Here is a 26,726-nt window from a genome sequence, read left to right on the forward strand (position 1 = left end):
GACGGGATGAGAGAGGTTGGAAGGACCAGTTCAGAGAAAACAAGAGTAGATGCGCAGGTGCCGTTCTCTCAGTCGACTCCCGCCGTTCCCTGCAGAGTCGCACGCTGCCATGAACGCACGTTCGTTGTCTTTATTATCACTCTGCTTTCTCTCTCTCTCTGTGTAAATTCTGCATACCCGTCGTGTTGCGTTCCGGTGCATTTCTGCCGTCCTCACTTGGCGCACGGATGTGTTGAAAGCAAGCGAAAAAGGATTCGCGTACGCCGCGGAGGCTTTCAAACGATGTGTCCTCCTTTAGTCTCGTTTTCGTTTTTATTTTGAGAGGTTGCCGCCCCCAACTATTCCGCGTATTGTTCCGCCGGTGGACGTTGGCGCCGTCGTCATCGAGCCCCGTTCATAATATCCGTTTCGGGCAGGCCCTTCGCTTTTCCCATGAGTTCCGCGACTTCTTTTTCAGTGTGTGAAGAAGACGCATGTGGATGCATGCCGTCTGCTTTCCGATCAACTTCCTTTCTGTGCTACGCTGTCCACCTAAAAGCGTGCAAAACATTATATGTCTAGAGCGAGTCGCCGTCTCTACCTTTACGCGGCGCACCACTCCTTTTCCTTTGGTGCCATGTTTCGCATCACACCCCCTCCAGTTAGCCGTCTGCTAGGCAGGGCGTGCGCGATGCACTGCGGGGGATGAGTTCGACTACCCCACACATTGAGAGACGGACAGACACAGGCAGAGTCAGAGGGGGTGGAAGGGGATGGACGAAACACACAAAACAGAAAAGATGGCGCATCGCCAACGAGAAGGAAGCAGCAGAAAAGGAAAAAAGACACCCAGCAAACCGTTACAAGTCACATGAAAAGAGAAGGGAAACACACCAGAACAACTGTCCGCATATGTGGGCACGCGAATGCATATGGGTGCTGACGGAACTCATGTGAGCCCGCCCCCTCCCCCTTCCCCGACCCACACCCACATGGTGAGTGTAAAACCTTTACAGACAATTGTAGGCGCCGTCTGACTTGCACCGCGCGAGCACACGAAGAAGCGCGCGCACTTCACACCACATCGCGTAAAACGAAAACGAAACAAAACAAAAACGCAAAGTATTTCGTTGAGGAAAGCATGTGAGGACACGGCAGCGTGGATGTAAAAGAACGTGATAAAAAAGGGGAGGCGTCGGTGGCCGTTCGAGAAAACAACAAACTACAAGGCGCGCACAGGTACGCACAACTCAACAAACGAAGAGATGAAACAGTAACAAAACACAGATCATAAAATAATAATAATGAATATATATATATATAAGAAATCCCTCCATGGTAACGAAACTATGCCATGGAAGGGGGAAGGAGCAGGCGAAGGAGGAAAAGATCAAGGGTGCAACACGTACGCGCTGTTTTGTAAAAGATTGTCTGCATCGAGTGAGCGAGTGGGCACGGGTGCGCGGCGCAACGGGAGGGAAGCGAGGGAAGGTAAAGTTCGGCGTGAAACGGAGGATAACCTCTCTTTGTTTGCTTGATCATCGACCGCCCTTGATACACTGTGTGTGTGTGTGTGTGTGTGTTTTCTCCGTCCTCTTCAAACCCAGTTGACCACATCACCGCCACTTTATTTATCGTCAGGACGATCGGCAGCGCCAATGGGAATACATATATATGTATAGACAGAGGGGAAAGCTCAAGGCTAGTGATAACACAACTGGGGAAACGCGACAAACGGAAGCTGCGCAGCCCTGCTAAACGAAAAACTGTCGCGCATGAAAAATGTAGCCACTAGTGAGGGACTGAGCGCGAGGAAGACAAGCAGGGCTGACACTTTTGGTGAGAGCGGAAATTAAAAAAGAAGAGTTGGCAAGGCAGAGAAGAGCACAGACGTGCACATCTCCGTTTATCCCCCCTCTTCCCATCACCACCGGTTCCGCCACCACCGCCACCCCACTTTGTTTTTTTTTTGCCTGTGTCAGAAAGCGCAGCGCAATCAAGGCAGTCGAGACCGCGCCCAGGTGATCTGGTTTTGTAGAGCAGCAGCCACGTTAGTTCGCGCCTGCCACACCACTCGGCCAGGGCCGTACCGGTAAGAACACTTTCGCACATGGAAATGCACTGCACTCTTGGCATGCCCCTCCCCAAAACTCGGCGGAGGCGCACCGTTAAGACTCTATTCAGCGCGCTGGCTACCGGTAGAGGTGAGGTGGTTGCTGCTGCCCGGCACATCCGGCGGCACAGCTGGCAGTAAATCAGCGGCCGAGATCACACCCGGATAGAAACGGACGCCCATCATAGCGCTGTCCACATACGACCAGTGGTGGGAGGTGCCCAACGTAAAATCCTCCAGCAACGGATACGACGCGATAAGCGCCTTCAAAAATTTGCAAGTGCGGGCCTTGTGTGCTGCGGTGTAGCTATCGTAGTTCGCGACACCTCCAAGGGCGCACACGGGCAAGCACAAGAGCAGCACGCTGATAAGAAGCCGCGTTTGTATCGATCTTGTCTGCATGCGGGGCCGAAGTGTCCTCTTGATGTGCTTTTCAGGATCTAGCGTTTGCCGGAGCTCCCACAGCGGTGTACCCTTGCCTGCACCCGTGTGTGGCAGTCTGTGTGTGGCAGTCTCTTGCCGTGTACATGTATGTGCGCCCGCGTTGCTGTGGGCAGTAGATGAGAGACGCACAAAAGGTAGAGGCGAAGGAATGAAGCAAGAGAAGGGGTGGAGGAGAGAACGTCAGCGACGCGCACAAGGAGGTAAGGTGAGGCACAGCTGAAGGAAGACAGAAGCGTGGTGAGGAGCTGCACCGCCATGGCCAAAGTACAGAGGAGAGACCACACAAGAGAGCAAGTGCTTCCGCCACGGCCAAGCGCAAGAGGGGCCTCTGCGCCTCTCGCAACCCGTCGTTGCCTCTCTTCCGCGTGCATGCGCACATGTTCCTCCGGGGTGCGCGAGCCACCTCGTGGGTCAAGCCCTTCTCTTGGATTAGGCGTGCACTCGCCGCCCCTTCTCCGCAAGCTGCGCGCGCAGTGAGAGAGGAAGGAAGTGGCGGGGACAGGCAAAAAGGAACGCGCATCAGCGTGTATGGCCCCACCCCTTCCTCCTAAAAGAGCGCGCAAGGCGCATGCAGCTCCAGTTAGTGACTCTTGATCCCATGGCGTGCGTAGAGCCGCTGCCCCCTCTTCCTCCCACTTTTGCTTTACTGCGCGAGCTGATTCGGCGGGAGTCCTCCTTCTTTTTCCTTTGCTTCACTGGGTTAAGCCTTTATAGAAACCGACGGCGATCCTTTGCAGTGTTCGAGTTTTCCTTTTTTTCCTTCGCTTCGGCGCAGCGCGCTGTCGTGCGGCAGCATGCAGCGAGGCGGTGGTGCCGCGGTTCGCTGAGGCGCCTGCAGCCTGCGCGCGGCAAAGCGCCCCCCCATCGGATGCACCCGGGCGGCCCACATCCGTTTCCTTTCCGATTTTCGTTCAGCGCGCTGCGGCTGCCGGCCCCTCCTCTGCTTGGCAGAGCCCAGCAAAACAAACCAGCGAGTAAATGGGCGATGGGGGCACCGGGTGTGCGTCACACAGGGGCAGATGTACGCAGCCGCGCACATGTGCACGTGCTCCCAGGCGCACAAACAGACAGACAGACGCATGTGTACAGAGGGGCATAGAAGCAGACACGCAGAAGAAAGGCACTCGCGATATATCAGACAGCACACGCGCACTCACGCTCAGTCGGAAACCACTGGTCCGTCACGCTCTCCTTTCCTTCACGCTCGGGTCAGTCGCCAGCGGCCACCGCTTGAGAAACACGCGCCGCCGCCCTCTTCCCCTCCACCAATCGTACTGCTGCCTTTTCGCTGATCTCTGATACACGGCGACAACTCATGCCGTCGCCTCTTTCCTCCGTGTAACGGGGGAAGGAGTTGGGGGGGAGAGGGGGGCACGAGGCAATACCATGGCCTCTAGGGCAACAGTATTCGCAGGAGAAAGACCAGTAGAACGGTGAGGAGGGGAGGGGAGGGGAGGGAAGGTGACGCACAAACAGGGAGAAGTGCCGAGCGCTGAACAAAAGAAGGGAAAGAAACACATGAGCGGGTGTGCCGTCCATGCACACACGCGCGCGCAGCTGTGCCTTGTGACCGAGCGAACGCGAGAACGAAGGAGAGGAACATGAGCACAAGCTAGACAAGGAGAAAAAGCAGCCGAGCGAGCACGTGACAGAAGAAGCTCCGCCTGAAGTTCTGCGATGGATGGCGCATAGGCCGGCCACAACGAGAATAAATAGGGTGGGTGTGGTGGGTGAGAGAAGACTGGAACAAAATCAGAGCACCAAGCCGTAGGGTGGCGCTCTCTCTTTGCTGCCCTCAACAGGCGGAATGAATGGAGGGATCGATGGGGAGGCAGGGAAGAAGAGAAGACGAGTGAGGGGAAGGAGGGAAAGATAAGCGTTAAAAGCTATCGAAGACACAAACCGAAAGCACACCAAATATATATATATTTACAAGGGGTGGGAAGGAGGGGGGCAGAGAGGAGCACACAGTAAACGCAAGCCCATAAAGCGTACCCGGAAAAAGGCATGTGCGAGCAAGAGAAACAATAAGAGCGACAGAAGGAGCGCATCGTAACGAGTGCACCGCAGCGAAGGGCGAAGACGCCGAAAGGGGCGGAGGTGTTGTGGAAGCAGCGGGGAGAAAGAAGCGTGGGGACGGGGAGGCATCTTCGCTGTTTTCGTTTTCCCTCTCCTGTGGTCCAAAGGAGCCGGGCGGGTGGGGCGTGGGGCTTCAGAAAAAACTGTGTCCATTAGTGAGCCACCTAGCTGAACTGCCGGGTGTAACGAGGGCACTACCTGAAAATGTCCATGTGCAAGTGTGCACGTGTGAGCCCAAGGATCATTAGCTCCGCGTTCCTCGGCAACTGAGCACAGTTGCCGCGTATAAGTGTAGGGGGGATGCAAAGGAGAATGAAGGTACGAGATACGCACGCCACTGAGACGTGAGGGGCGCCTCCTCTCCAACCCTACGGTCCTGACAGACACATATACACATGCGCACTTACCAAACACGAGAGCTGGGGCGCACCTCAGCACAAGCCATCGTGCGCTCGCAGTGCGCACAACAAACGATGGTACGTCGAAAAGAGAGGGGAAAAAGGCAAAGAACTGGTCTCGTCGGCCGCATGCATTTCAACGCACAAGGCGGAGAGATCTCGGCCTCATCCCCCCTCATCGTGCTTGTGCAGCGTCCCTGCCTCCTCTGTTCCAATGTTTCACCTCCCTTTCGTTCGTCTCCCCCCCCTGCAGGCTGTCCCCTCACCCCTTCAACCATCAACCCCTCCTCACTTCGCTTTCTTCGTCGCACCCCCTCGCTTGCACCACGAGAGACCGCCAGTGCGACAGTAAAAGAAGAGAAGGAGAGAGGGAGGGAAAAGGCGCACTTCCGCTTGCAGACTTTTCTTTTTCAGGGCGCATGAAAGAAAGGACAGGAGCACGTGATGTGATGAGCACGAACACGTGAAAAGGGAAAACACACACGCACACACGCGCACACAAAACAAACGAAAAAGCCAACAAAGAGGGAGAAGGAGGGAGGGAAGACAGCGGGAGAAGTGGTTAACGGAAAAAAGGTGATAAGCGAAAAAAAGAGAGGGAGAGGGAGAGGAATGCACACGCCCAACCATGAGCCCAATTCAGGGAAGAGAGATCACGCAAACCTTTAACAAAAAAATAAACATAATAAGAAGGCAGCAGAACGGACGAAGATCAATACTTAGAGAGAGAGACAAGGGGAGGGAAAGAAGGGGTGCTCTATCCTTCTAGGCTAGCACTAAAAGAACTTGGCAATACTCGAGGCAGAGACGGGCAGAGAGAGAGAGTCAGGCAACATCCTCGCACCACAGAGAGTGTGAGGCAGCATGTGCTTGCTAGCGTAGGTGGCATACCGCTGCTGCACTGATGTCCTGCGCCCCTCTCCTTTTCTGCTCTGCTTTGCTCGTCGAGACGTTCTTCACGCATGCGATCTCATGTCTGTTTGCGAAACCAAAAAAAAATCAGAATGGCATGCGTCTGGTGAAGCGCGCTTCATGTTTCTTTTTTTTTGGAGGGTGGAGGGGGACCTCTCGCGTCTTTTCTGTGTCGTTGGGTCCTCCGTTTCTGCCCACGAAGGTTGGCGAAGAGGGAGGGGGAGGGAGGGCGGCAAGGTGACAAGAAACCGGGAGCAATGAGTAGACAAACAAACGAGAAAGCAGCGAGCGGATATACGAAGACGGACATGGCACAAAATAAAACAGAAAAAAATAACATGAACAAATAAAGACACAAAAAAAAAAGACAGGGAGAGGGAGGGCGGAAGGGAGGGAGGAAGTGTGCATACATGCAGGCGCACCAGTGGCATGGCCCAGACACACACGCACACACAAGTAGAACGAAACGGCCTGAGAGCAATGAGCGCTTTCAGGTAGGGACTCCAGACGGGGGGAACGAGGGTGACGAACAACACAAGAAAAGCGAGCGAGCAGGTGACGGCAAAGGACAAGAAAGAGGGGCACAGACTCGTCGGAGAGGCACGAATGAGCAGTACGAAACCGTGAACAGCCGTTTAGAAGGAAAAGAGGGAGTTGCAGTGCCTCTCGCGCGCACTTGAAGAGAGAGACGCACAGCCATGCGCACCCAGCATACATGGGAGGTAGGAGAGAGATGATCCAACACAGTTGTCAGGATCCAGAGACGACAAGCGCGTTCGGCATCATCCTTCCCCTTTTACGTTTTGCCCGTTTCCACGTATCATCGTTTCTTGTGTGCTCGTTGTTTGCCGTGCGTTGTTTTGTTTTCCCCCTCCTTCCTCCCCGCCGTCGCGCAGGTCCATGCCCTCGCCGACTTGTGTGGCGCGCCGCCGCACTTCCCTTCCTTCGTTTTAACTTAGTTGTTGTTTAGATTTTTTTGGTGGCTTTCTGTTTCAATCCACCCACCCCGCTGCCTCTCGTTTGGCGCACTGGATTCGGTATTCTTCTGCACTCGTACGAGCACAGCACGCTCGCGCGCACGCATAGAGGCACACGGAAGAGGGAGAGGGGTGAGGGGGAGGGGGAGGAGAGGAGAAGCCTATGGGAAACGACAGCAGAGCCGAGAAGCGCCGGTGCATGCAAATACAGGATTCGGGGGGCACATGCGGGAGAGGTACAGCGGAGTAGTGGTCAAAACCGGGAAGGAGAGACACGTACAAAACGCAGGCTAATACATCCTGCTCCGCCCGTCACTCGGCGTGGCGCATGCGGCCATCTGCGGGGAGTATGAGAGCAAGAGAAAATGGGAGAGTATAAAGCACGCAAGAGATGCCCCATGAGCAAAACGAAGGGGGTGAGAAAGAAAAACATAAAACAAACCCTTAGGCTGATAAGTCGAAGGAAGAGTGTGTACCGCCGCCCAGGCTCTTCCATGGATGCACCGCTGAGACAGACCCGACGCGCACGTGCATCAGCGGAAGTGCACACTGAAAGAAGCACAGAGGGAGACAGACAGAGACGGATACAACAGAGAAGTGCAAAAAGGCAGCCGAGGTGGCAAGAGCGGCCCACAAACGTCGGCATCAGTGAGCGCCTCAGTCCCTGTGCCTGTGCACAACTTCCTCGCCATCAGACCGCATTCCATCTTCGCCCCCTGCCCCTCCCGTTTCCCTCTCTGCCTTGCTCCGTGACAGTGTGCCAGCGGCAGGACGCCAGCGCGCGATGCGCGGGAAAACACATCAAACAATCGCAAGTCCCATGCGCGCATTCAGATCAACAGCACCGCTTCCCTTGTCCATCAGCGATGGTCTGCGATGCCCCACGCCTCACTTGCACGCGTTGGCTGTCGAACAATCCGCGGCCAAGAGGCTGTCATCGACTCGCAGGCCATAGAGAAAATTGTGAGACACCCACGATTTCGGGACACAGCCGCACAAATTGTTGCGCTCCACGGACACACCGTACAGCGTCTGGGCAGACGCCCACTCCTCTGGAAGGGGCCCGGTCAGATTGTTGTCCGTCAGCGTGATGGAGCTGAGTTTCCGCAGGCTCCCCCAGGTCGGCGGCAATGTGCCGGTCAGCTGATTTCTCCTGGCCTCAACAATCGTCAGCTGCGGAGCGCTGCCCCACGACGAGGGGAGTGTTCCGGTCAGATTGTTGTCGTTCAGGCACGCCCACGTCATGTAGCGCAGACGGCTCCACGCCTCAGGAATGGTGCCCGTCAGCTCGTTGCGGTACAGCAGGAACCACTTCGCCGACTTCATATTGGCCCACTCCGGCGGCAGGGTGCCCGTCAGCGAGTTCGAGTACATGGAGATGTACTCGAGGTGCGTCAGGCTCCCCCAGCTCGCCGGCAGCGTGCCCTTCAATGTGTTCTTGCCGTAGCTGAGATTGATGGAAGTGACCAGAACATATTTGCCAACAATGCCAGAGGACATCTCCGGCAGCTGCACCACGGCTCTCTCGTCCAGGTACAGATCCACGCCCTTGCTCGTGCACTCAGAGTAGACCCACTCGCAGAAGTCCACCGACGGCAGCTTCTCAAGCAGCGGGTTCGCGTCCACGAAGGCCTGCAGAAACTTGCGCGTGTTTGCCTTCTGCACGGCGCTGTAGTGGGTGAACGGTGATTCCGCGCCACGCACGGGAGACAGGAGCAGGCATAGGGTTAGCGCCACAACGAGGAGAGCGGCTCGCGGGCGCTGCATAACGCCCCGGCGCAGCAGCACGGGCATCATCAAGCACAGGAAGAGGGAGAAGGAGGGAAAAAGAGCGAAGCGCCTTTATCGGTGCTCGACGCTACAAGCACCACCAGCGTCGCCTCCTGCGGCGACAGCCACACCCTTTGCGGGGACAGCGTTGCCGGTGCAGAAGACAGAGCTGGCGTTCTTGCACAAGGCGCTCCCCGAACGGCACGCCTTTTCAACGGCGAAAACGCGGCACGACGGGTACAGTGGCTGCAGTCCTTGTCTGGGCGTCGGCACCACGGCGGCGGCGGGGGCGGAAACGAGATGCAGCTAAAGGAGAAGGAGGGCGCGCGTTTTGGTATTCCTCAAGCGTGAGAGAGGGGAAGAGAGAGGATGGGATCGGCGTGGAAGATGCTCAGAGGAAAGCGCACGGCACGCCACACTGAGATCGATGTGGGAGAGCGTGATGGACAAGAGCAGCAATAAAATCGACTAAGCGAATAAAGGCGCGCGAACAGCAGAGTGGGGCTGAAAAAAGGAGATGGGCATCCCTCACTATTGGTTCTTTTTTTTTCGTTGGGGGTTCGAGCCTAACGCGTGAGAGGAAGGCAGAATGAGGGGTGGCGGACCGCGGAAGTGGGAGGAAGGTTAGGAAGGGCTTAGGACGAGAGCGCGCTGATAACCGGTGGTGGCGGTAGTCGGGGCGGTGATGGGATAAGAGCAAGGGCAGTGAGAACGACAACACTCTCCTACTTCAATGGCATAGAGGGAGGAGGGGGGCGAGAAAGAGGCAACGGGGTGCTCACTGAGTAGAGAGGTGTCGCTTTCTTCTCCCCACCCCCTCTTTTCCTTCCGTTGCGTTTCTACAACCTTAGGCACTTCTCTTTGCTTCCGTTGTTGCTAAGAGAGATAGAGCGGGTGCCGGGTAGGCCGCATACGCGCAATAGCAAATGGCCAGCGCGAACATGATGCACCACCGTAGCTGGCCAAGTAACAGAGCAGAGGACTCGCCGGAGCATCAAAACAACAAGAGAAGGGTTTGTAGCACAGTCGCTGCGATCCGAGCGCTTAAGGCGTGACGAGGCAACAGCAACGTCCACTAGCGCTCAGCTTACCTCATCCTCACGCGTTCAGGAAAGCAGATGCAAAGAAAAAAAAACGCAGCACTACCTCCGCATCAACGCATCTTTCACCGCGTCTTGCCAGGCATCCGGGTAGCAGCATATAAATAGATAGTTGCCAGCGACCACGCCGCGGTAGCCCAGCATCTCCGTATCATGCGTGCGTCCCAGCTCGAAGACGCTGTCCTCCACTGCCGCTACGGCGCATGCCACCTGTGCCTGTGTCTGCCTGGACTTTTCACTCGCAGAGTATTGTAGAGTCGCTTGCGGCGAGGCGCCAAGTCCTGCGCCGAGTGCCTCTCGTGGCAAACCATCATGCCCATCCGGGTAGGCCAATGCAGCAGGCCAACTGGGTTCCATTGTGTCGATACCTGCGTGGTGCAGTCGCCCTTCATGCCCCTTCGTGAAGATCGTCGACGCCACCTCGGCCAGGTCGGTAAACAGCAGGCATGGAACAAAGTACGGGGAGCTGCGGCCCCTTACGGCGGTCAGAGGAAGTGGGAAGCCGCCACACACGTGCTTCCATTGCACTTCACGCAGCACACCGCACTTCAGAGTCCCTTCGTTCGCACACGTTCGCGGCAGCGTGAACGCTGTGGATGCGGGTGCCCGTGAAGGAGACGAGCCCGCGTCCGCGTGTTTGCGTATGTGATGTCCGCCTTCTGGGCTTTGTCTGTGCCCACACCCACCTCTGGTGGCGCATCGCAGCACCTCTTGTGCCGTATGCACATGCGTCGGCGACGGAGCCGGCCCTCTTCGGCACAACGCGTCGAAGCTGTGACCGGAGCGTAGCGGCTGTCCAAAGTGGCTCTCCGCCAGTGTGCTCAAGAGCGCTGGGGCATACGTTTGCGGTGCAAAGCAGAGAGAGCACCACCCCTGCTGCAAAGACGCGCCCCCCTGCAGCGCTGCTGGCGCAACCACCGCGTGCGGCTCGCGTGGTGACTCCCGCGAAGCGCCAGCACACGCCCCCCGGCGACGGGGGCGAAGGTCTGCGTGACGGAGCGGCCGCTCCAGTAAGCTGGATTCGAAGACACACGCTGCCACCTCTTTGAGAGTCATCGGTTGTGCTGCTGCTGTGGAATTCGACAGCACCGGCTGTGCCCCAGAGGGGGGCGACAAGGAAGGGCCTGAGCCACGTAGATGATATGAGAGCGATAACGGACTTGAAGCCCCCACTGAAGAGGATGTAGCAGCGCTCGCCACGTGAGGCAATACTGTAACCATGGAAACCGCCGGAGTCTCGGTGCACAGCTCCACAACCCCAGTGGTGGCACAATCGACCTGCCTCATCGACGGCAAACTGTCGCTCTGGCCAGAGGTCGCTGCGGTACTTTCTCCATCAGAGGTCACGTTCGCATCACCCTGTCCGATGAGCGCACCTCGAGACTCGACAGTTGCCGAGGTATCGGGCATGTCTTGCTGGACGAGATACGAATGGCGAATCGCGTGCAGATGTGCTACTTGAGCCGCGGGACAGCCATAGCACAGCACCATGGCAAGCGTTTCAGTCCTTCGGCGATGTACCGACGGTGCTGAAGAAGACGCACAAGCCGCATCGCCACCACGTTGTCTTGCTAAGTTACCGCCGCTACGATCGCCGTTCTGTGCAGTGACGTCGATGCGCTCGCTCGGATGGGCATTCTTAGTGTGTGTCCTAATAATGCTGTCATCCACACCAGCCATCAAAGGCAGGAGAAAATGATCGGCCGTGTCGCCACCGGTGATCAGGACATGGAAATTGTGCGTGCATGGCGAAAGCGAGGACGCAATGACAGCACTACTTTCTTCGACCTGCCTCACTGAAGCGTTATGGTGCCCCTCGCTCCGCTCACTAGCCGGGCCTGTGAAAGTGGGCGGGTGCCTTTCCAAGCTGTGTTGAGCCGCCGCATCGGAAGGCGATGAATGCGTGTTTTCAGCAGAGTTGTCAGTGCTGCTTGAGGATTGGTGCTGATGCAGAAGTGCGGCCCACCATGTAGCGACAAGTGCCGTCGCGGGTGCCGGGCGCCACAAGATGTCCATCGCATACACGCAGCAACGCAACGAGCTGGCGCTACTGCCCCCGACCTCACAAGCGCAACACGCCCATGCTACAGCTGCCGCCTTTATGGCAGCGGCGAGGCCGCTACCTGCTGACGTCGCCACCGTCAGCAAAGGAACGCGGGGCTCCGCCATAGGCAGGCACGTCTTGCCTTGTGCGCCTTCCGCGCTGATGGGCATCGGTCCCCGAAAGGCCTCCACAAAAGCGCCCCGCTGCCCATGGCCGTGAAGGTGTGCCACCTCGCTTTGAAAGCGCCGGCGCAGTCGTGCCAGGCGCTCCCGTCTCGCCCTCTCCCTCGGGTCGAGGTGTTGATGGGGCGTGGCGGTACTTTCAGCACCTCCCGATGCCTCCTCCATCGCGAACACGCATCCGACAGTCAACGGCGCCGCCGCCTCCCTCGATCCAGCTGCAACACCAGCGCTGCCATCGTGATCATCATCAAACGCGAGATTAGATGGCTTGGGCAGCATCCCTTGAGCCCATGAGCCCGATTGGTGCGAGCCAAGGCTCCATGTCAGATACATCTGCGCCTCCTCGTGCTCCGCCAAGATGCACGAGATGGGAACACCCGTCTGCAGAGCCTCAGACCCAGCGAGAAGGCACCGATGCTCGCCGAGAACGTGGCGAAGAGCATTCAGATTGGTGATGATGGAGGGGAAGGGGAGAGAGGCGGTGTCTACTCTGCCAGAGGGTGCCTCATAGGAGCTGTTCGCGGTGTCCCGCAAATCGCTCATGAATGTGACGGTGGGCAGGTTCCTTTCCTGCAACTTTGGGTTTTCCATCCCAACGGAAGCTGCGGAGGTGTTGGAAGTGGCTAGGAGGTAACGCGTGCACAACCGCACGTCCTCCGGACTCGCCGTAGGAACGGCATGAAACGTCGAAAACTCATTGGCGTTGAGCACCACCTCGGCAGGGGTACGTGCGGGCAGCCACTGCGCAGCCGTCACGTGTGCCTCGACCTCTGCGTCGCTCCTTCGCGCCGGCGATGAAGCGGTGACAACGCCGGAGACGGGGTAGCGGCGGAGCAGATGGCCACGCACAAGGCCGGAGGGGCTGTGTGGCGGTACATAGCTGGCGAGGGTCTGACCCCACAGCACATGAAGACGGCGAGTTGGCCCGCCTAACATTCCGCGACGAAGAGGGCGGGTCTTCCGGGGAGGGGGAGTGGGGGGGAGGGGGCAATGCTCGTCCACAAAGGAAATGACAAGACGGCAAAGAGCTGCAGAGGAAAACCAATATCCCCCCCCCCAACGCAACGAGCGCGGCAGGGGGGCACTCGGAAGAGGCCTCCGACTGGCGCGATCCCTAAGCCGGCGAGCAGAGCGCTGCGCGTCGCTGTGCAGATGTGCCTTTCGGTGCACAGCTATGGGAAAACAAAAAGGAAAAGAGAGAGTTACGTTACGCGTCTGTGAAGATCGAAAAGAAATGAGTTTGGATAGGAGTCGTATGGATGGCGGGGAACGAATTCAGAGGGGGAGGGAGGGGGTTTGGGTCTCACGGAGACACGGTCGTCGAAGCGATAATACCCGCACCAAGTCCATATGCCGTCTTTCTCTTGGGGAGATATTTTTCTTTTTCGGCGGAAAGATGAAGAAACGACAAGCGAAATGCGCGTTGCTGCTGCGCGGCTTGGGGAGCGATTCGTGCACACAGGCACACACACACACACGCACGCACAGAGAGCACATAAAAAGTGCGCCGGTGTGGGAGCAGAGAGGCAGAAGATAAAAAAAGAGGCGTGGAAAGGCGAGCAGTGAGGAAGCGCGCAGTGCACTGAACCCACAGAGAGACAGCGTCAAATACACTAGTAGCGGCCCGCTCGGCGGTAGTGCGCATGCGTACGTGTGCGCCTGCATGCCCATATGTCAGCCTGCACCTCTCATCACCGAGAGCGAGGTACCGAATAGCGAAGCAGTTGAAGTGGCGTTCATCTGTTCCTTCTCTCACACCTCCCACGTGAAGGAGGGGAGAAGATGTTTTGCGTTCGGGAGAGAAAGAGCGTGAACATCTGGCTGCGTCGAATTGAAGTCGCCCCACATGACCGGCACGCATACATGTGCGCGCATTGTATTTAGGAGGTTTGGTTCTCACTGCAGCGAGGTCTTACGGGAATTCCACTCTCGCAACATCCAGGAAAGAGCGCTAAGAACAAAAAAAAAACGGCGGTACTGCGTCTCTTTTCTGTTGTTGTGGCGCATCTGCGAATATGGTGGTGCGGATGGGGGTTACGGGATAGTGCCTGCCAAGTGCGCCAGCGTCTCCTTGACGTTCGATCTTCAATGCTGCTGCTGTGTAACGCCTCCGGTGTTGCTTGGACGTGCCCTGCGCCTGTCTCGCGGCCCGCTACGTTGGGCGTAGGACGGAGCGATAGCACGTACTGGGCTCACTCTCGATGTGTGGGGGCCAACACTGCCACAACTCCCAGCGCGCACAGAGGGAGAGAGAGAGACAGGAGAAATACGGACACCTATAGAAAGGGAGAGATGCACTTGACGAACGACCTGAGCCGAAGCATGCATGCATAAACTACATAGAATCAAAAACAAAGGGATCGCGTCCGAGTGCGCATGTCGAGGGAATAAAGAGGAGGAGGGAGTGGACAGAGGTGGCCGATGCTCGTGTATTCTGGCGTTGTTATTGTTACTGTCGCTCCTGAGTCGCGGTCGGACAAGGCTAGCCAAGAGCAGGTGGAGACACACACACACACACATGCGCACGAGAACGCACACACGCACAACGTTTTGAAGGGAATGACTGAAGAAGAAACGATTTCGTGTGTGCGTGTGTGTGAAAGGCCTGAGCACAATGAGAAGCTGACAGGCGAAGCGAGAAGAGCGAGCGGAGGCAAAGGCGATGCGACGACGACGGACACAGTTCAACGGGAGAATAGGAAACGAGGCGGGCGATGCAAGCATTCATTTGGGTGCATCACTTGATGGAGATGAGGTGGAAAACGTATAGGGAGAGGCGTGCGTGTGCGTGTGCGTGCAGCTTCATGCACACGTGAGCAGCACGCACGCGCATGGTCAAAGATACGTATGGGGGGAGGGGTTGGAGAGCGCGCACGACACAGGCAGTGTCCGCATCGAATGATATGTAGGAATCAGCGCGCGGGGCACCTAGAGAGCATGCAAGCGGTGAGAGAAAGAGAAAAAGCGGCACAGCATCGGCACCTCGGGGTAAGAGTAGCGCGCACGGCGAGAGGCGCCCGGTGAGCGGACCCCACCACAAACCCTGAGAGAGGTCAGCAAGAAAAAGAAGGAGGAACGGCTTCTGGCTGTCACCCTCAGCGCGCACGCGGGTGGGGAAGACAGCATGACAAAATGGAGGGAGGCCGACAACGTGGCCGTCGCAGTCTCAGCCCCCTCCCTCCCTCCACACACACACACACAGGAAAACAGAGCAGCGCAAAAATGAGCCCCGAGTAGAAACGCCGCCGGGGCCGCTTTGAGGTTTACTTTTCGTTAGCTTGGCGTCGGCAGACGCCTATGCACACTCCTCAGCCTCGAAAGATTGTACACAGGACGAGCGGGCACGTTTCTGGTGATATCCGCATCTGTGCGCAGAGTGAGGTGCATCTATGCAACAACATTAGCCCCTCCTCTCCGCTTGGGGGGGGGGGATGGAAAACAAATGAGGGCAGTGGAGGGAGAGGATGTAGGCGGTGCTAGTTGGGTAAGGGGTGGAGAAGCAGACGAGCAGCCAACAGAGAGTGCGATGTCAGCAAGCGCTGTGGCTCACATGCACTCCTTCACGCAGGCACATACGCAGCCACGCGCACACCACCTTGCCCAGAAGAGCAATCGTTAAGAGGCACAAGCATAGAAGTGCAATCCGCGAAAGAGGCAGCGAAGGGGAAACTCCGGCAACGTCACTCGCGGTGCTGGAGAGCAGGAGCCCCAGCCTGACAACATCGGAAGAGGGAGACGGGAGTGGTGCACCTTCGCGAGACACAAGAAGAGGGGATAGAGGGAGCTACAGAGGTGGTGAATGCTGATCAGCGCCACACCACGGAGGGGCAAAGACGGAGAAGAATGTATGCTTGCGTGCTTGTGGGTAGACGTTTAGCACAGAGCCACATGCTCTCTCTCTCTCTCCTTTCGCTCAAGTCGTATCCGGCGCCACTAAAGCACGACGCGACTCTGAAGGGCCGGTATGACATCATACACACTCGTAATCCCGCATCGGTCGGCATGCACGCAGCGCAGTTGCGGCAGCAGCTCCAGCCCCGCCAAGGACCCGGTGAGATTCCGACACGACGAGAGGCGCAGAGTGCGCAACGAAGGAAACGGTGCAGACAGTGGCAGCACAGACGATACCACGACGGATTGAGCTGAGTCTGTGCCAGATGCCCTTGAGCACCACTGCGACAGTGAGATCAGCTCGGCGACACTCGCAGCTGTAATGCCGTGGCAGTTGCAGAGGGAAAGCTCCAGCAAGGAGGAGAGCATGCTGAGCTCTAAAAAGCTACAGATGTTCACACAGCCATCCAGCACGAGCTTCTGGCAACCACGTGTAAGCCCAAGAGGAGAAGAAAGGGACGTGCTGGCCTGTAAAAGCGCGATCGTGAGAAACGAAGTCCCCTCTGTCGCACGCCGCACTGCAGCGATGTCTTCGGCAGCTGAGCCGCTCTCCTGGAGCAGGTCCGAGCGCAAAAGAGGAGCCGCCATATGTGTTACGTTTCCACCGTGGGCAAACAGGGGTAGCGGCGACAGGCGCCCTCCGCTCTCCTTGGCCTCAGCTCCTCTCCTCCCTCCATCAGCAACGGCACCGGCAGCAACATGGGTTCCACTGCCACCACGCACGCCGGCGCCTGTGATGCGGCCACTATGCACATTGCATCCGCTGCCGTCCACCTCCGCCAAGCTCGGAATGGCATGCAGCGCGCGCATATCATGCACACCTTTGCAGGAAAGCAGACGCATCTGCACGAGGCTCGTGCTGCGGTGCAAGCCAATAAGCCCTTGGCTGGTGACGTTGCTCGAGGACACGTCAAGTTTTGTCAGGTGCGGGCACAGCCCCAGCACGCCGACAGAGAAGATGCGACGGCAGAACTGTAGCGAGAGAAGTCGCAGAGGTGGCCCGCGACACCCTCGGCCAGCGCACTCGTCGAGACGCCGCGCGCGAAGGGAGTGAACTACCACAGGTGGATTTCGTGCATGTGGCGACCTTGCATCTGACGCTCTCTTGTCGGCCGCCATCACGCCAGTGCACACGAACTTCACAAGCTCGGCGTCCGTTACGGCTGTGTTGTTCAGGTCAAGGCACATCAGCGACGGCAGCAGGCCGAGACGACGGATGCGTCGCACGCGCGTGTGAGACAGCAGCAGCGTGTGCAGAGAAGAGGTGAAAAGCGCTTCATCGTCGCCCGGGAAGACGTCAGCGACGGCGGAACGGCTCCTGATGCCCTCCTCCAGCGCATGACTGTCATCACGGTGCGCGAGAGGATTACTGAAGTTGTATGGTGGTGTTCCAGGCATGAAGCTGCGGCGCCAACTGTGCTCCGTAGCTCGCTCTGCCCCTGGGATGGCCTCCTCGCCTTCTTCCTCGTCCTCGTCGTCACCGTCGTACAGTCCAGACCCTTGAACATTGAGCACCTCCAGCGTGGCGATCGCCATGACATCACGCACGTGATGTACTCCAGCACAGTTCTTCAGCGTCAGGTGTGTCAGTGCGGCGCAGAAGCGCAGCGCCGCCACCGCGGCTGTGGACAGGGGCGTGTGGCTCACGTTAAGCCAGCGCAGGTGTCGCAGGTGAGCCACAGGGCTCAGGTCAAGAATAAGAGAGCAAGCGGAGCAGTTCAGCGCCTGCAGGGCATGCAAGCCACCGGGGTGTTGCGCCGCAGATGAGTTCCCCAGCGCATCCAGTACCTCCTGCCGCACCGCCGTGTCGCTAAGGTCGAGGAAACGCACGGAGGACAAGAGGGCCACGGCGCCAACGTTCGTGATGCGACCGCAGGAGCGGAGGCAAAGGCGGTGAAACTGGTGCTGTGGTGCCGTGGCACCGCTCTCGCACAAAGCCGCCACGAACACGTCGAGGTCGGCGTCTCGGATATCCGTGTGGGAGAGAGAGACGTTCTGCAGAGACGGCAGTCGAGCAAGAATCTGCAGACTACCGGCATCTCGAATGGCGCTCGCGCTGCATCCGTCAAGGTGCACCGTGTGGAGGAGTGCGCTCTGCTCAAGCCCGCTGAGCCAAGGTCGATAAGCCCCTTCACCAGCACCGAGCCGCGCACCCTCCTCAACTGAGCAACGCAACAGCGAAAGGCACTGCAGAAAAGGCAGCCGGCCAACGTCTCCGAGAGCGCATCTGAACTTGGTGTCTGTGAAGACAAGCGTCGTAAGACGCTGCCAGAGGAGAGACGGTGGCGTGGTTAGTGCGCGAGGCACGTCAGTCGTAGCCGTCACCTTTGCTGCCGCACCCGCCTTCTCGACTGGTGCTGCGGTGCCTCTCGATGGAAGGGAAGATGACGACACAACGGGTAGCGACCTGCCAGGAGTTTGAGGTAGTGCCGCCCTCTGCCCTCTTTCGAGTAGACTCGACAGTAGTCCTGCGCCTTCATCCGCTGCATCTGCCACGCGCTCAGTGGCAGCGCCGACCTCACTGCCTATATCTTCGCTCTGTGTTCCGCTGGCGTCGCTGCTGCCGCTTCGGCTTCGATCTGACTCGTGGTGAAGCTCACCCATGTCCACGGCAGCGAGACGCAGTTCCTGCAGCCCTGCCCAACAGCTCTGTCCGTGAGCCACGCCACCGCCGCGCCACTGCCTCCTTTCATTCCGCTGCATCACAGCAATGGGGGCGAGGGCATTGTATGGATTGCGCACCCGACGACACGCACACGCGTGCAGGACACGCAGCCGCCGCACGCCGCCGGGCCTCGGCGAATGAGGTGTTTGTCCTGATGCCGGCGCGCCAGTTTCGGTGACAAGCAATGCGTCATGCGGGGTGCCACCGCTAGAGCGTAGATGAGCCGCCACGGTCCGCAGGGTGGCATCCGTTAGTCCCGTTCCAGAGAGGTAGAGCTCTTCCAACTCCACAAGGCAGCGAACCAGCTCTGCAGCGGCTGCATCTACTTGAGGGCAGTAACTCACATCAATCACACGCAGCGACGTGCTCCAGCACAGGCCGTGCACGCCGGCGTCGGTGAGACTCGTGTTGAAGCTGACATCCGCGAGACGGAGCACGGGCAGCTCACCGAGGAACCCGACGTCTTGCAGCGTCGCGGACGAAGTGAGGTGCACCTCTGTGACGTATCGCAAAACCGGCGCCCGGAGGTGAGGACGTGCAGAGGAAGCACAGTCTGTCCCACTGGTTATGGTCTGCCGCTGCAGTTGGCGTCTCTCCAACAGAAACCGTCGTGAGGGTGCGTCCGATGGTGCACTGCCATCGTTGCTGGCTTGCAAATCGAGCGGTTTCAGCCGCGGCGACGCGGACGGAGGCGAAACCCTCCCGGCCGCTTGCCCCGCTGAGCCCACAGGCGCAGCCACCATTGCCCAGCCCTCCAGTTTTCTTGCCCGAGCACCCTCGAAGTTGACGTCCAGTATTCGTAGATGGGCGCAACATGGACAGCGCAAAAACGCACTCCACCAATGCGCCGGGTTGTCAGATGTCGCGGATAACGACGGCGACGGCAGCGCCGGTGGTGCTTGGCACTCGTAAAGATGCACGGCTGACAAGAACGAGGAACAGCACCGGCGGGGCTGCTGCCCACACCGAGCGGGAGACGGCACTAGCATATCCATTCGACTAGTAATTTCTCCTTGGAGCTGAGCAGTGGTCACTGCTGTCTTCCGCCCTCGAGTCGAGTATGAGGCACAAGCATTGCACCCCTCCGTCATGCGCAAGGGAAGGGAAGCGGGATGGTCACCATATGCGTAGAGGGACGTCGACGGTGGAGCTGCTGCCGCCGCACACGTCGGATCATACGAAACTTGGTGAATACCATCGTCTTCGACGTGGTTACGGATGTCTTCGTGGGCAAAACGAGAGCATGGCGGTGGGGAAGAGGGCACGCAAGCTCGACCCAAGACCAGAGGACGGCTTAGCCACCAGTGCGAGTACATCCAACTGCCTCCAGGATAATCGCCTTTCTGAGAGCTTGGCGCCGCGTCCTCGCACGCGTTGCTGCAAACCGGGGCGGCCGCGTGCTTGCGCCGCCGCTCCTCCTCCCGCTCCACCCCTACCTCCCAGTGGAGCACGCGCCGCCACTGCAGCTGCGCATGCTCCTGCGCCGCAAGGCCAGTACTCAATAAGGACACAGTCGAAGAGGGGTTGGAGATATACTGCCCGGCATCGGCCGCGGTGGATCGAACCAAGAAGGAGACGAGGTGGCCCACCAGGACGCCGCCCAGGTAGCCAGCCCTCATGGCCGCACAGCGGACGTTGGTGCCTGCGTAGGGGTATTCAGGCAGAGAGGAAACGTCGCGCAGAGAATCTTCGCTGTCGAGGCCAGAGTGCACGGCCCCTGTGGCGATGGCAGCGGCAGCGGTCACCCCGCGCTGCTGTTTGTGCTCGAAGTAAGTGCGAGCACGGCGCTGCGGCAGCATATACCGCGACGGCGATGCGCTGGCAGTGCCCGGTGGATGAGGCCGAGCAGCGCAACGGCGCTCTCCTCCTCTTGACGTAGCGTTCGCAGCGACGGCGAGAGTGTTCGGTGCGTGATCGGAATACCAACGAGCATCGTCCACGATATCCGCCGCAGCGTCCGTGAACGGCACTTCGCTGGCAAACCGCCGCGTCGATGGCATCATGCGCTCCGCCAAGTCGGACACCCACCAGTCCCCAAACGGCACCTGGCGTGCCCAGTCGGTCCACGCGGCCTCGTACTCGCTCTCAGCATCATCGTGGATGTACGTTCCAAGAAGGCGCGCCTCCGCTGCGATGCGGCAGCGTGGATGAGCCGCGGCAAACCCCAGCGGTGCTCGTGACGGCCAGTATGAGGTGAGTGCACCCAGTGAGTTCAGTGAGAGTTGCACGTGCTGTTCTTCTTGGTACTGCTGCGGTCGTTGCTGCATTGCTACTGATGCCACAAAATACGCGCCTGCAATGCCGTTGGCAGTGCAGATCCACACGTGGCACACTAGCGTTGCCGCTTCTGCTGCTGCTCCGGCTACAGTGCTGGTGGGGGGGGGGGGGGGGGCACAACGACGCAAGAAAGGCGTGGTGATACGTGTATATGGGGAGTTAAAGAACACACACGCATAAAGAGAGAGGGCCAGTAGAGAGCGCCTCTGCAGAGACATGCTAGCATGAATACGGGAAAGAGGTGGGGTGGATGTAGGTAGCAATCGGAAGACACACACACAGACACACGAAGAATCAGCCGCAGCCGATCACGATGTCATCGCCGATTTCTTCGAAATCGTGTGGATTTTATGTGCAGCCAAAAGAAGCGGCACCAGTTGCTGTAGCGAAATACAGTCAGCGCGCCAGCCACACTCTATAAACCGTTCGCTGTTCAGCGCCGTCCCGCCCGCTTGCTTGCTTGTTTTCGTATTCTCGTGCACGCGTAGCGATGCGTTAAAGAGAGCGAGAGAGAAAAAAGCCCACAGGAGCGCTTCGGTGCCCCGTCCTGCTGTGCCTCGCCGTGATGCTTTCCTTCTACTGCGTCGTGTCACCAGGGGGAGGGGGTTGTGCAGCGCCAGCCAGAGCAGCAGCAGCAGTATGCACAAACGCACGCGGAGATGAAAGGAGACGGGGAGAAAAGGGAAACGCGTGATTGAGAAAGAGACGCTAAGAGAGTTCTCCAACCAGACCAGAGAGAAGCACCACGGACTGCGAGATGCGTGCTCTGTGTGTGTGTGTGTGTGTGTGTGTTTTCCTTTCGTTTTTTGTTTGCGAAGTCATTACGCGTGAGGTTAGCGGCAGTGCCTCACCGTTTGCTTGCTTAACTTTTTTCAGTTTAACTGCGAATATCACTCTTTCCGCGTGTGCGCACGCCGGACACCAGAAGCGCTGCGTGGAAAGCAAGCACCCCCACACACGTAGAGGCACGCGCCGTCTCTGTGCGTCTTTTGGTCGTTAGCCGCCCTCCACCTGTGGCCAAAGCATGGTAGGGTACCAGTCCAGATCCCGCAGCGTCGATCGAAGCACCATCTTCTCCATCGTAGAGAGGCTTCCGCTGGTGGCGATGCGCTGCTGCACGTAGTACTGCAGGAGGCCCTCAGTAAGGCAGCGCGCACACCACATGGGATCCCTCACAGCGAGCCTCGCATCAGCATCCGTGGGAGTCAGCATCACCTCTGCTGCAGCAGCGTCCACGGTCCCATGTCCATCAGTCGCACCCCCTTCGTATGCGCAGCTGCGGCCGCTGAAGTCATCGTTGCGAAAGTGGGGCCCCACGAGCTGCACAAGTGCGACGACATCGTCCAAACTCCAGCACATGCTCCGGGCAGATTGCATCCGCCGCCCCTGCGCTGCTGACCAGGACTGCAGCCAGGCGCACACCTGCGCGGTGGCAGATGTGCCGTGTGAGCGAGGCCTTGACTGCGCTGGAGAGCAGGAAGACTGCTGCTCGTCGCCAGGCTCGCCACGCGCCTCGACGCCTGCAGCGATTGTGGAGGAGGGTGGCAGAACCGGGCTGCAGAGCAGCACCTGCAGTGCTGCCAACGCCGCGCGGGCAGAAGAGTGCGCCGCCACGTACGCCAAAAGCGCGTGGAGGAGCAGCGGCATGCCCTCCTCAGCGGGTACGTCGCTGTACGCCGCCAGCGAGACCTCCAGCGTGCGTGACGCAGCAGCTGCGGAGACTGCCGTGCGGGAGTCGGCAGAGCAGCGCAGGTCGCAGGAACGAGCTGACAGCGCATGCAGAATGGCGCACAAATCCACCATCAGTTCGCACAGCGCGGCTGCCGAAGAGGGGGAGAGGGCTGATGCACGCACACTGGCCTCTGCACCATCGCAGGTGGTACCACCAGTGGTGCCCCACAACTCTCGACGATGCGCCAGAGTCCACAGCAGCACGTGACTAAGCACTCCATCCCAGCCAAGCACGTCCTTCACGCGTTGGTGCAGGCCCAAAAGACGGCGCAGCCAGCTGGCCCACACGTCTTTGGCTGTAAAAGAGGCGTCGAAGAGCGGATAGAGAACCCAGCAGCGAGGCGCGCCGCTAACAGACACCGCCGCCGCTGAGGATAGCGAGCCAGACGTGTCGGTGGCGTCGTCGCCGGTGGCCGGCATGGCAGAGACGGGCGTGAGCTCGATCCCCGACTGCAGAGAGTTCATGAGAGCTACGAGCTCAGCGGTGCTCGTAGCGGCGGGTACCAGGGCGGCAGCATCCGCCCTCTCCGGCCTCGTCTTTGCTTCCACTTGAGGACGCAGCAGGAGAAGCGGCAGCGATAAGGGCACCGCGTCGAGACAGCGCTTCGACAGAGCAATGCTGTGGACAAGGAAGAAAGCGGCGATACGCGCCTCACGAGCATCGCGTGCGGCCGGCGAGTTGCTGTGGAGCGCGCCTGCGGTAGGCAAGGTCGAGCGCGGTACGGCCGCCTCAACGCTAGAGCCGCTGTTGCCGAGATGCTGCAACAGCTGAACAGCCTCTGCCATGGTGCACAGCTCATCGACCTGGAGTCGCACAGCGGTGCCGTCGCGCATACGGAGGAACGCCTCCTCGAACGCGTGTGCGAGTAGTCCCGCGTAGCCGAGAACCGTGTCGACGGCGATGGTGGGGTACACTTCCGCCAGAGCAGCGGCAAGGCGGGTGTTGGCGTAGAGCGATGCAGCCTCCAAGCAGAGAAACAGCAGCGCCCGATCGCGAGCGGCGGAGTCCGCCTCCACGGCGCGATCATTGGACTCGGTGTTTCCTGACGGCTCCCTCCACCAGCAACGCTCCACTGCGCGGATAGCAGACACAGCACTGACCTGTGCGGAGATGGTCTTTAGGTGGTGCGTTGGGGCGCCGACAGGGATGGCTGCGGGGTCGCCACGGGTGGTGTGGGGGTGCTCTCCGTCGGCATCGGCCTTGCGGAGCACATCGGCACTGCCCGAACACGGCGTAGACAGCAGCGGAGACGTGAAGCGCGCAAAGGCCCTGGTCAGTCGACCGGCGTCCATCACCACTGAACGCAAGAGGAGCTGCACCGCCTCGTGCGTCTCGCCCTCAGTGCTGCACAGCGTATGGCACACCGCCGGCGAGCGGTGGCGCGTTCGCGCAATGTAAGTGGAGAGGAAGTGTGCGCTGGCGGTCCATCGAATCTCTGCCAACACGCGTTGTGCCACAGTCGCCTCCAAGGACACAGCGTCGTGGCTGTCACCGCTGGAGGCATCGGTCGGGGTCACACGTGGCCGACTGCTCCCCGGAGACCGACACAGATGCAGGGCCGTCCGCGCAGCGTCGAGGAAGTAGTGGTCCAAACTGCCAATTGCGTCGCCAGCAGCGCTTGCAGTGCCGTCTTCACTCGCGTACTGGAGGAACCACATCTCCATCACAACGCCGCCGCCGACATGCATCCCCTCAGCTAGCAGCGTGTCGCTGACATCCTGCACCATGCCGTAACCGCTGTGCCTGGCCACGAGCTTCGAGTGCCCTGCGTCGTCCTCGCCCGTCTCGCCATTGTTGCTGGTGCCACTTCTCCTGTACCCCAGACGCGCACATGCGCGAAGGATGAGCATCGACCACAGAATGGCGGATGCGTGGCGCACCGTGTATACCTCAGCCGCTCTTGTGGAGCAGACAAGAGTAAAGAAAAGAAGCCACGTCTCATAGAATCGGTGCTGTGCATGTTGATGCGCCGCCGCAGCAGCCACGCTTCCGCAGTCAAGGGTGCCGGTTAAGTTAGGGTTCACCACAGAAGAGCCGCAAAGAAAGCTGTTCAGTGCACTTGGAACGTGCGAGAGGTGCTGCAGCACGCACAGCAGCTCCGCAATGTCCTCGAGTCGGCGGTGGCCCATCACCACCGCCGACAGCTGTGTCTCAGCCCAGGTCAGGAAGGCAGGGTCCTCGGTGACGCGCCGACACGCCGCACGCAGGCCCACCCCGACGCCTCCGCAGAGCAGCAGCTCCAGAAAGAGCACCTCCGCATGAATCGAGGCGAGAGAAGAGAAGGGAGAAGTCGACGATGTTGCGGTCGGTTCGACGCATCCTCGGTGTGCCTCGCTCTCGACGCCCTCACGACCCGTTTCCTCTCCGTCGCCCCTCGGCACCATCGAAGCCGGTGAGGAATTCCGCAGCAGCGGGTGCATTGCCCCTAGCACCTTGTTCGTAAAGCCTAATTGCTCCAGTCCCAGCCGGGCATCTGGCCCGCGCAGCAGCTCCGATACCTCGCTAAACGGGAGATCAGGGTCATCTGCCGGTTTCTCAGCGCCGCTGCCTTCGACGTCGACGCTTCTGCCATCGCTGCGACCCTCCTCCGTGTCCTCCTCCGGAGCGCCCCCTGCCGGGCTGCCAAGCTCAGCGACGGCCTCCGCGAAATGCAAAACAGTGCTGCAGCCCCCGAGCGCGTCCTCTACAGATGCAGGGGCTTCTGTGCTGCCTGTTGAGCCGGCCGGCTCGCCGCGAGTCATCCCGCGGAACAGCAGCAGCAAGCAAGTCGCGGCCAGCTCAATCATCGCCGGGTGCCCCGCCGAGACGAGAATCTCAAGAAGGAAAAAGACAAACGGGGCGCAGTTGGGGCCGTGCAGGCAGCGGTCTCGCAACGCCACCGCCTCCGTCCTTCTTGCCGACTTTGACGCCGTGGTCCTCATTTCCAAACCGTGCAGATGTGCCAGTAGAACCTCGAGCGCTAGCTGCTGATGCTTGCGCACTGTGCTGCGAAGGCACTGAAACAGCAACGAGAAGAACGCCTCGCCGCGTACACAAGACGAGTGCGATGGCCCGAGTGAGGTGGGGCAAGTGGTGGCCGCCTCCTCCTTCCCAGTGTCACCGGTCTTTGAGTAGGAGACGTCCACAGGCCTCACGTAGTAACCAGATTGGAGCTGCTCAAACTCCAAGAGAGACCACTGGTGTGCCGGCAAGCGCTGCTGAGCAGAGCCACCGGCGGCAAGCGCAAGCTCTGTCTCTCCTCCATGCATCCGCGTACGGGTGCCAGGAATGCTCGAGAACTCCCCACCGGCCGCGTACGGGTCTGCCGACGCCGTGATGGCATCTCGGGGCTGCACATGTGCGCTGAAGCCTGTCACACGTGCGGCGGCGGAAGCAGAAGGCAGCGATGCTGGAGAGGACTGCAGCGCTGATAGATGAGTGGTTGCCTCGCCCGCGATTGCACGCTGCCGGCCGTACGAGTGTCGCGTCCTCACCACAGGGAAGGCCTGACCTGTGATTGCTTGAATGGGGCGCAGCAGGGGCCCAACGAGCGCCGGAGACGAAGCTGCCGCTGTGTTGGAGATGAAATCTACATGACGCTCCACAATATCGGCCACCATGGGAAGCGGAGCATCGACGCTCGGACCATGCGCAGACATGGCGTTATTGAAAAGCTGCAACGCAGTACACGGCAGAATGCGAGGTAGGAAGAGAGGCGGTGTGGCAGCGCGCACACACAGACGCTCGCAGCGGCAGACGCGCACACGCGTGCCTCCAAGCAAGGAAAGAGCGTGCGCGGTGCGAGTTGCGGCGCACGTGAGCGAGGGAGATGCAATGTGCAGTATGCATACACGCACACGCGCATGCATGCGCATGACCAACGCATCGAGCAGCATGTTCGGGAGGGGGGAACAAAAAAAAAAACAGCAAAGGTATGGAGATGGGCCAGAGGGGGTGGAAAGGGTTGCAATAGTGGCTTCGTTGGCGCGCTCCTTCACCTTCGGCAAGGACTGACATCGGCGCCAGGGAGGGGGGTATCGCTGCGCGCCACACAAAACGAGAAACAAAAGGACATCCAAAACAGCAGCGTCCAGCCAGCGGTGAAGCAGGCCGATGCAGGCGAGCTGCCTCACCGCTGCACCCCGTTCCTATCGCTCTTCTCCTCTACTACGTCTGAGAAGTGG

General features: G+C 59.3%; 4 protein-coding genes across 4 annotated transcripts; all 4 read right to left on the reverse strand.

The window, feature by feature from the left end:
- Positions 1 to 7,790: 7,790 nt before the first annotated feature.
- On the reverse strand, positions 7,791 to 8,699 carry LINJ_31_1490 (surface membrane protein gp46-like protein; the record flags this gene model as incomplete). The annotated part of the gene is made up of 1 exon (XM_001467406.1): positions 7,791 to 8,699. One exon carries the CDS (start codon positions 8,697 to 8,699, stop codon positions 7,791 to 7,793), a length of 909 nt encoding a protein of 302 aa, XP_001467443.1.
- A 1,115-nt stretch (positions 8,700 to 9,814) lies between these two features.
- LINJ_31_1500 (hypothetical protein, unknown function) lies at positions 9,815 to 12,934 on the reverse strand (the record flags this gene model as incomplete). The annotated part of the gene is made up of 1 exon (XM_001467407.1): positions 9,815 to 12,934. One exon carries the CDS (start codon positions 12,932 to 12,934, stop codon positions 9,815 to 9,817), a length of 3,120 nt encoding a protein of 1,039 aa, XP_001467444.1.
- Positions 12,935 to 15,931: 2,997 nt separating this feature from the next.
- LINJ_31_1510 (hypothetical protein, unknown function) lies at positions 15,932 to 20,821 on the reverse strand (the record flags this gene model as incomplete). Its single annotated transcript, XM_001467408.1, has 1 exon — positions 15,932 to 20,821. The coding sequence occupies one exon, from the start codon at positions 20,819 to 20,821 to the stop codon at positions 15,932 to 15,934; it is 4,890 nt and encodes a 1,629-aa protein (XP_001467445.1).
- A 1,006-nt stretch (positions 20,822 to 21,827) lies between these two features.
- On the reverse strand, positions 21,828 to 26,438 carry LINJ_31_1520 (conserved hypothetical protein; the record flags this gene model as incomplete). The annotated part of the gene is made up of 1 exon (XM_001467409.1): positions 21,828 to 26,438. One exon carries the CDS (start codon positions 26,436 to 26,438, stop codon positions 21,828 to 21,830), a length of 4,611 nt encoding a protein of 1,536 aa, XP_001467446.1.
- Positions 26,439 to 26,726: the final 288 nt, after the last annotated feature.

This window comes from Leishmania infantum, chromosome 31 (assembly GCF_000002875.2).
Source record: "Leishmania infantum JPCM5 genome chromosome 31".
Classification (NCBI taxonomy): domain Eukaryota; phylum Euglenozoa; class Kinetoplastea; order Trypanosomatida; family Trypanosomatidae; genus Leishmania; species Leishmania infantum.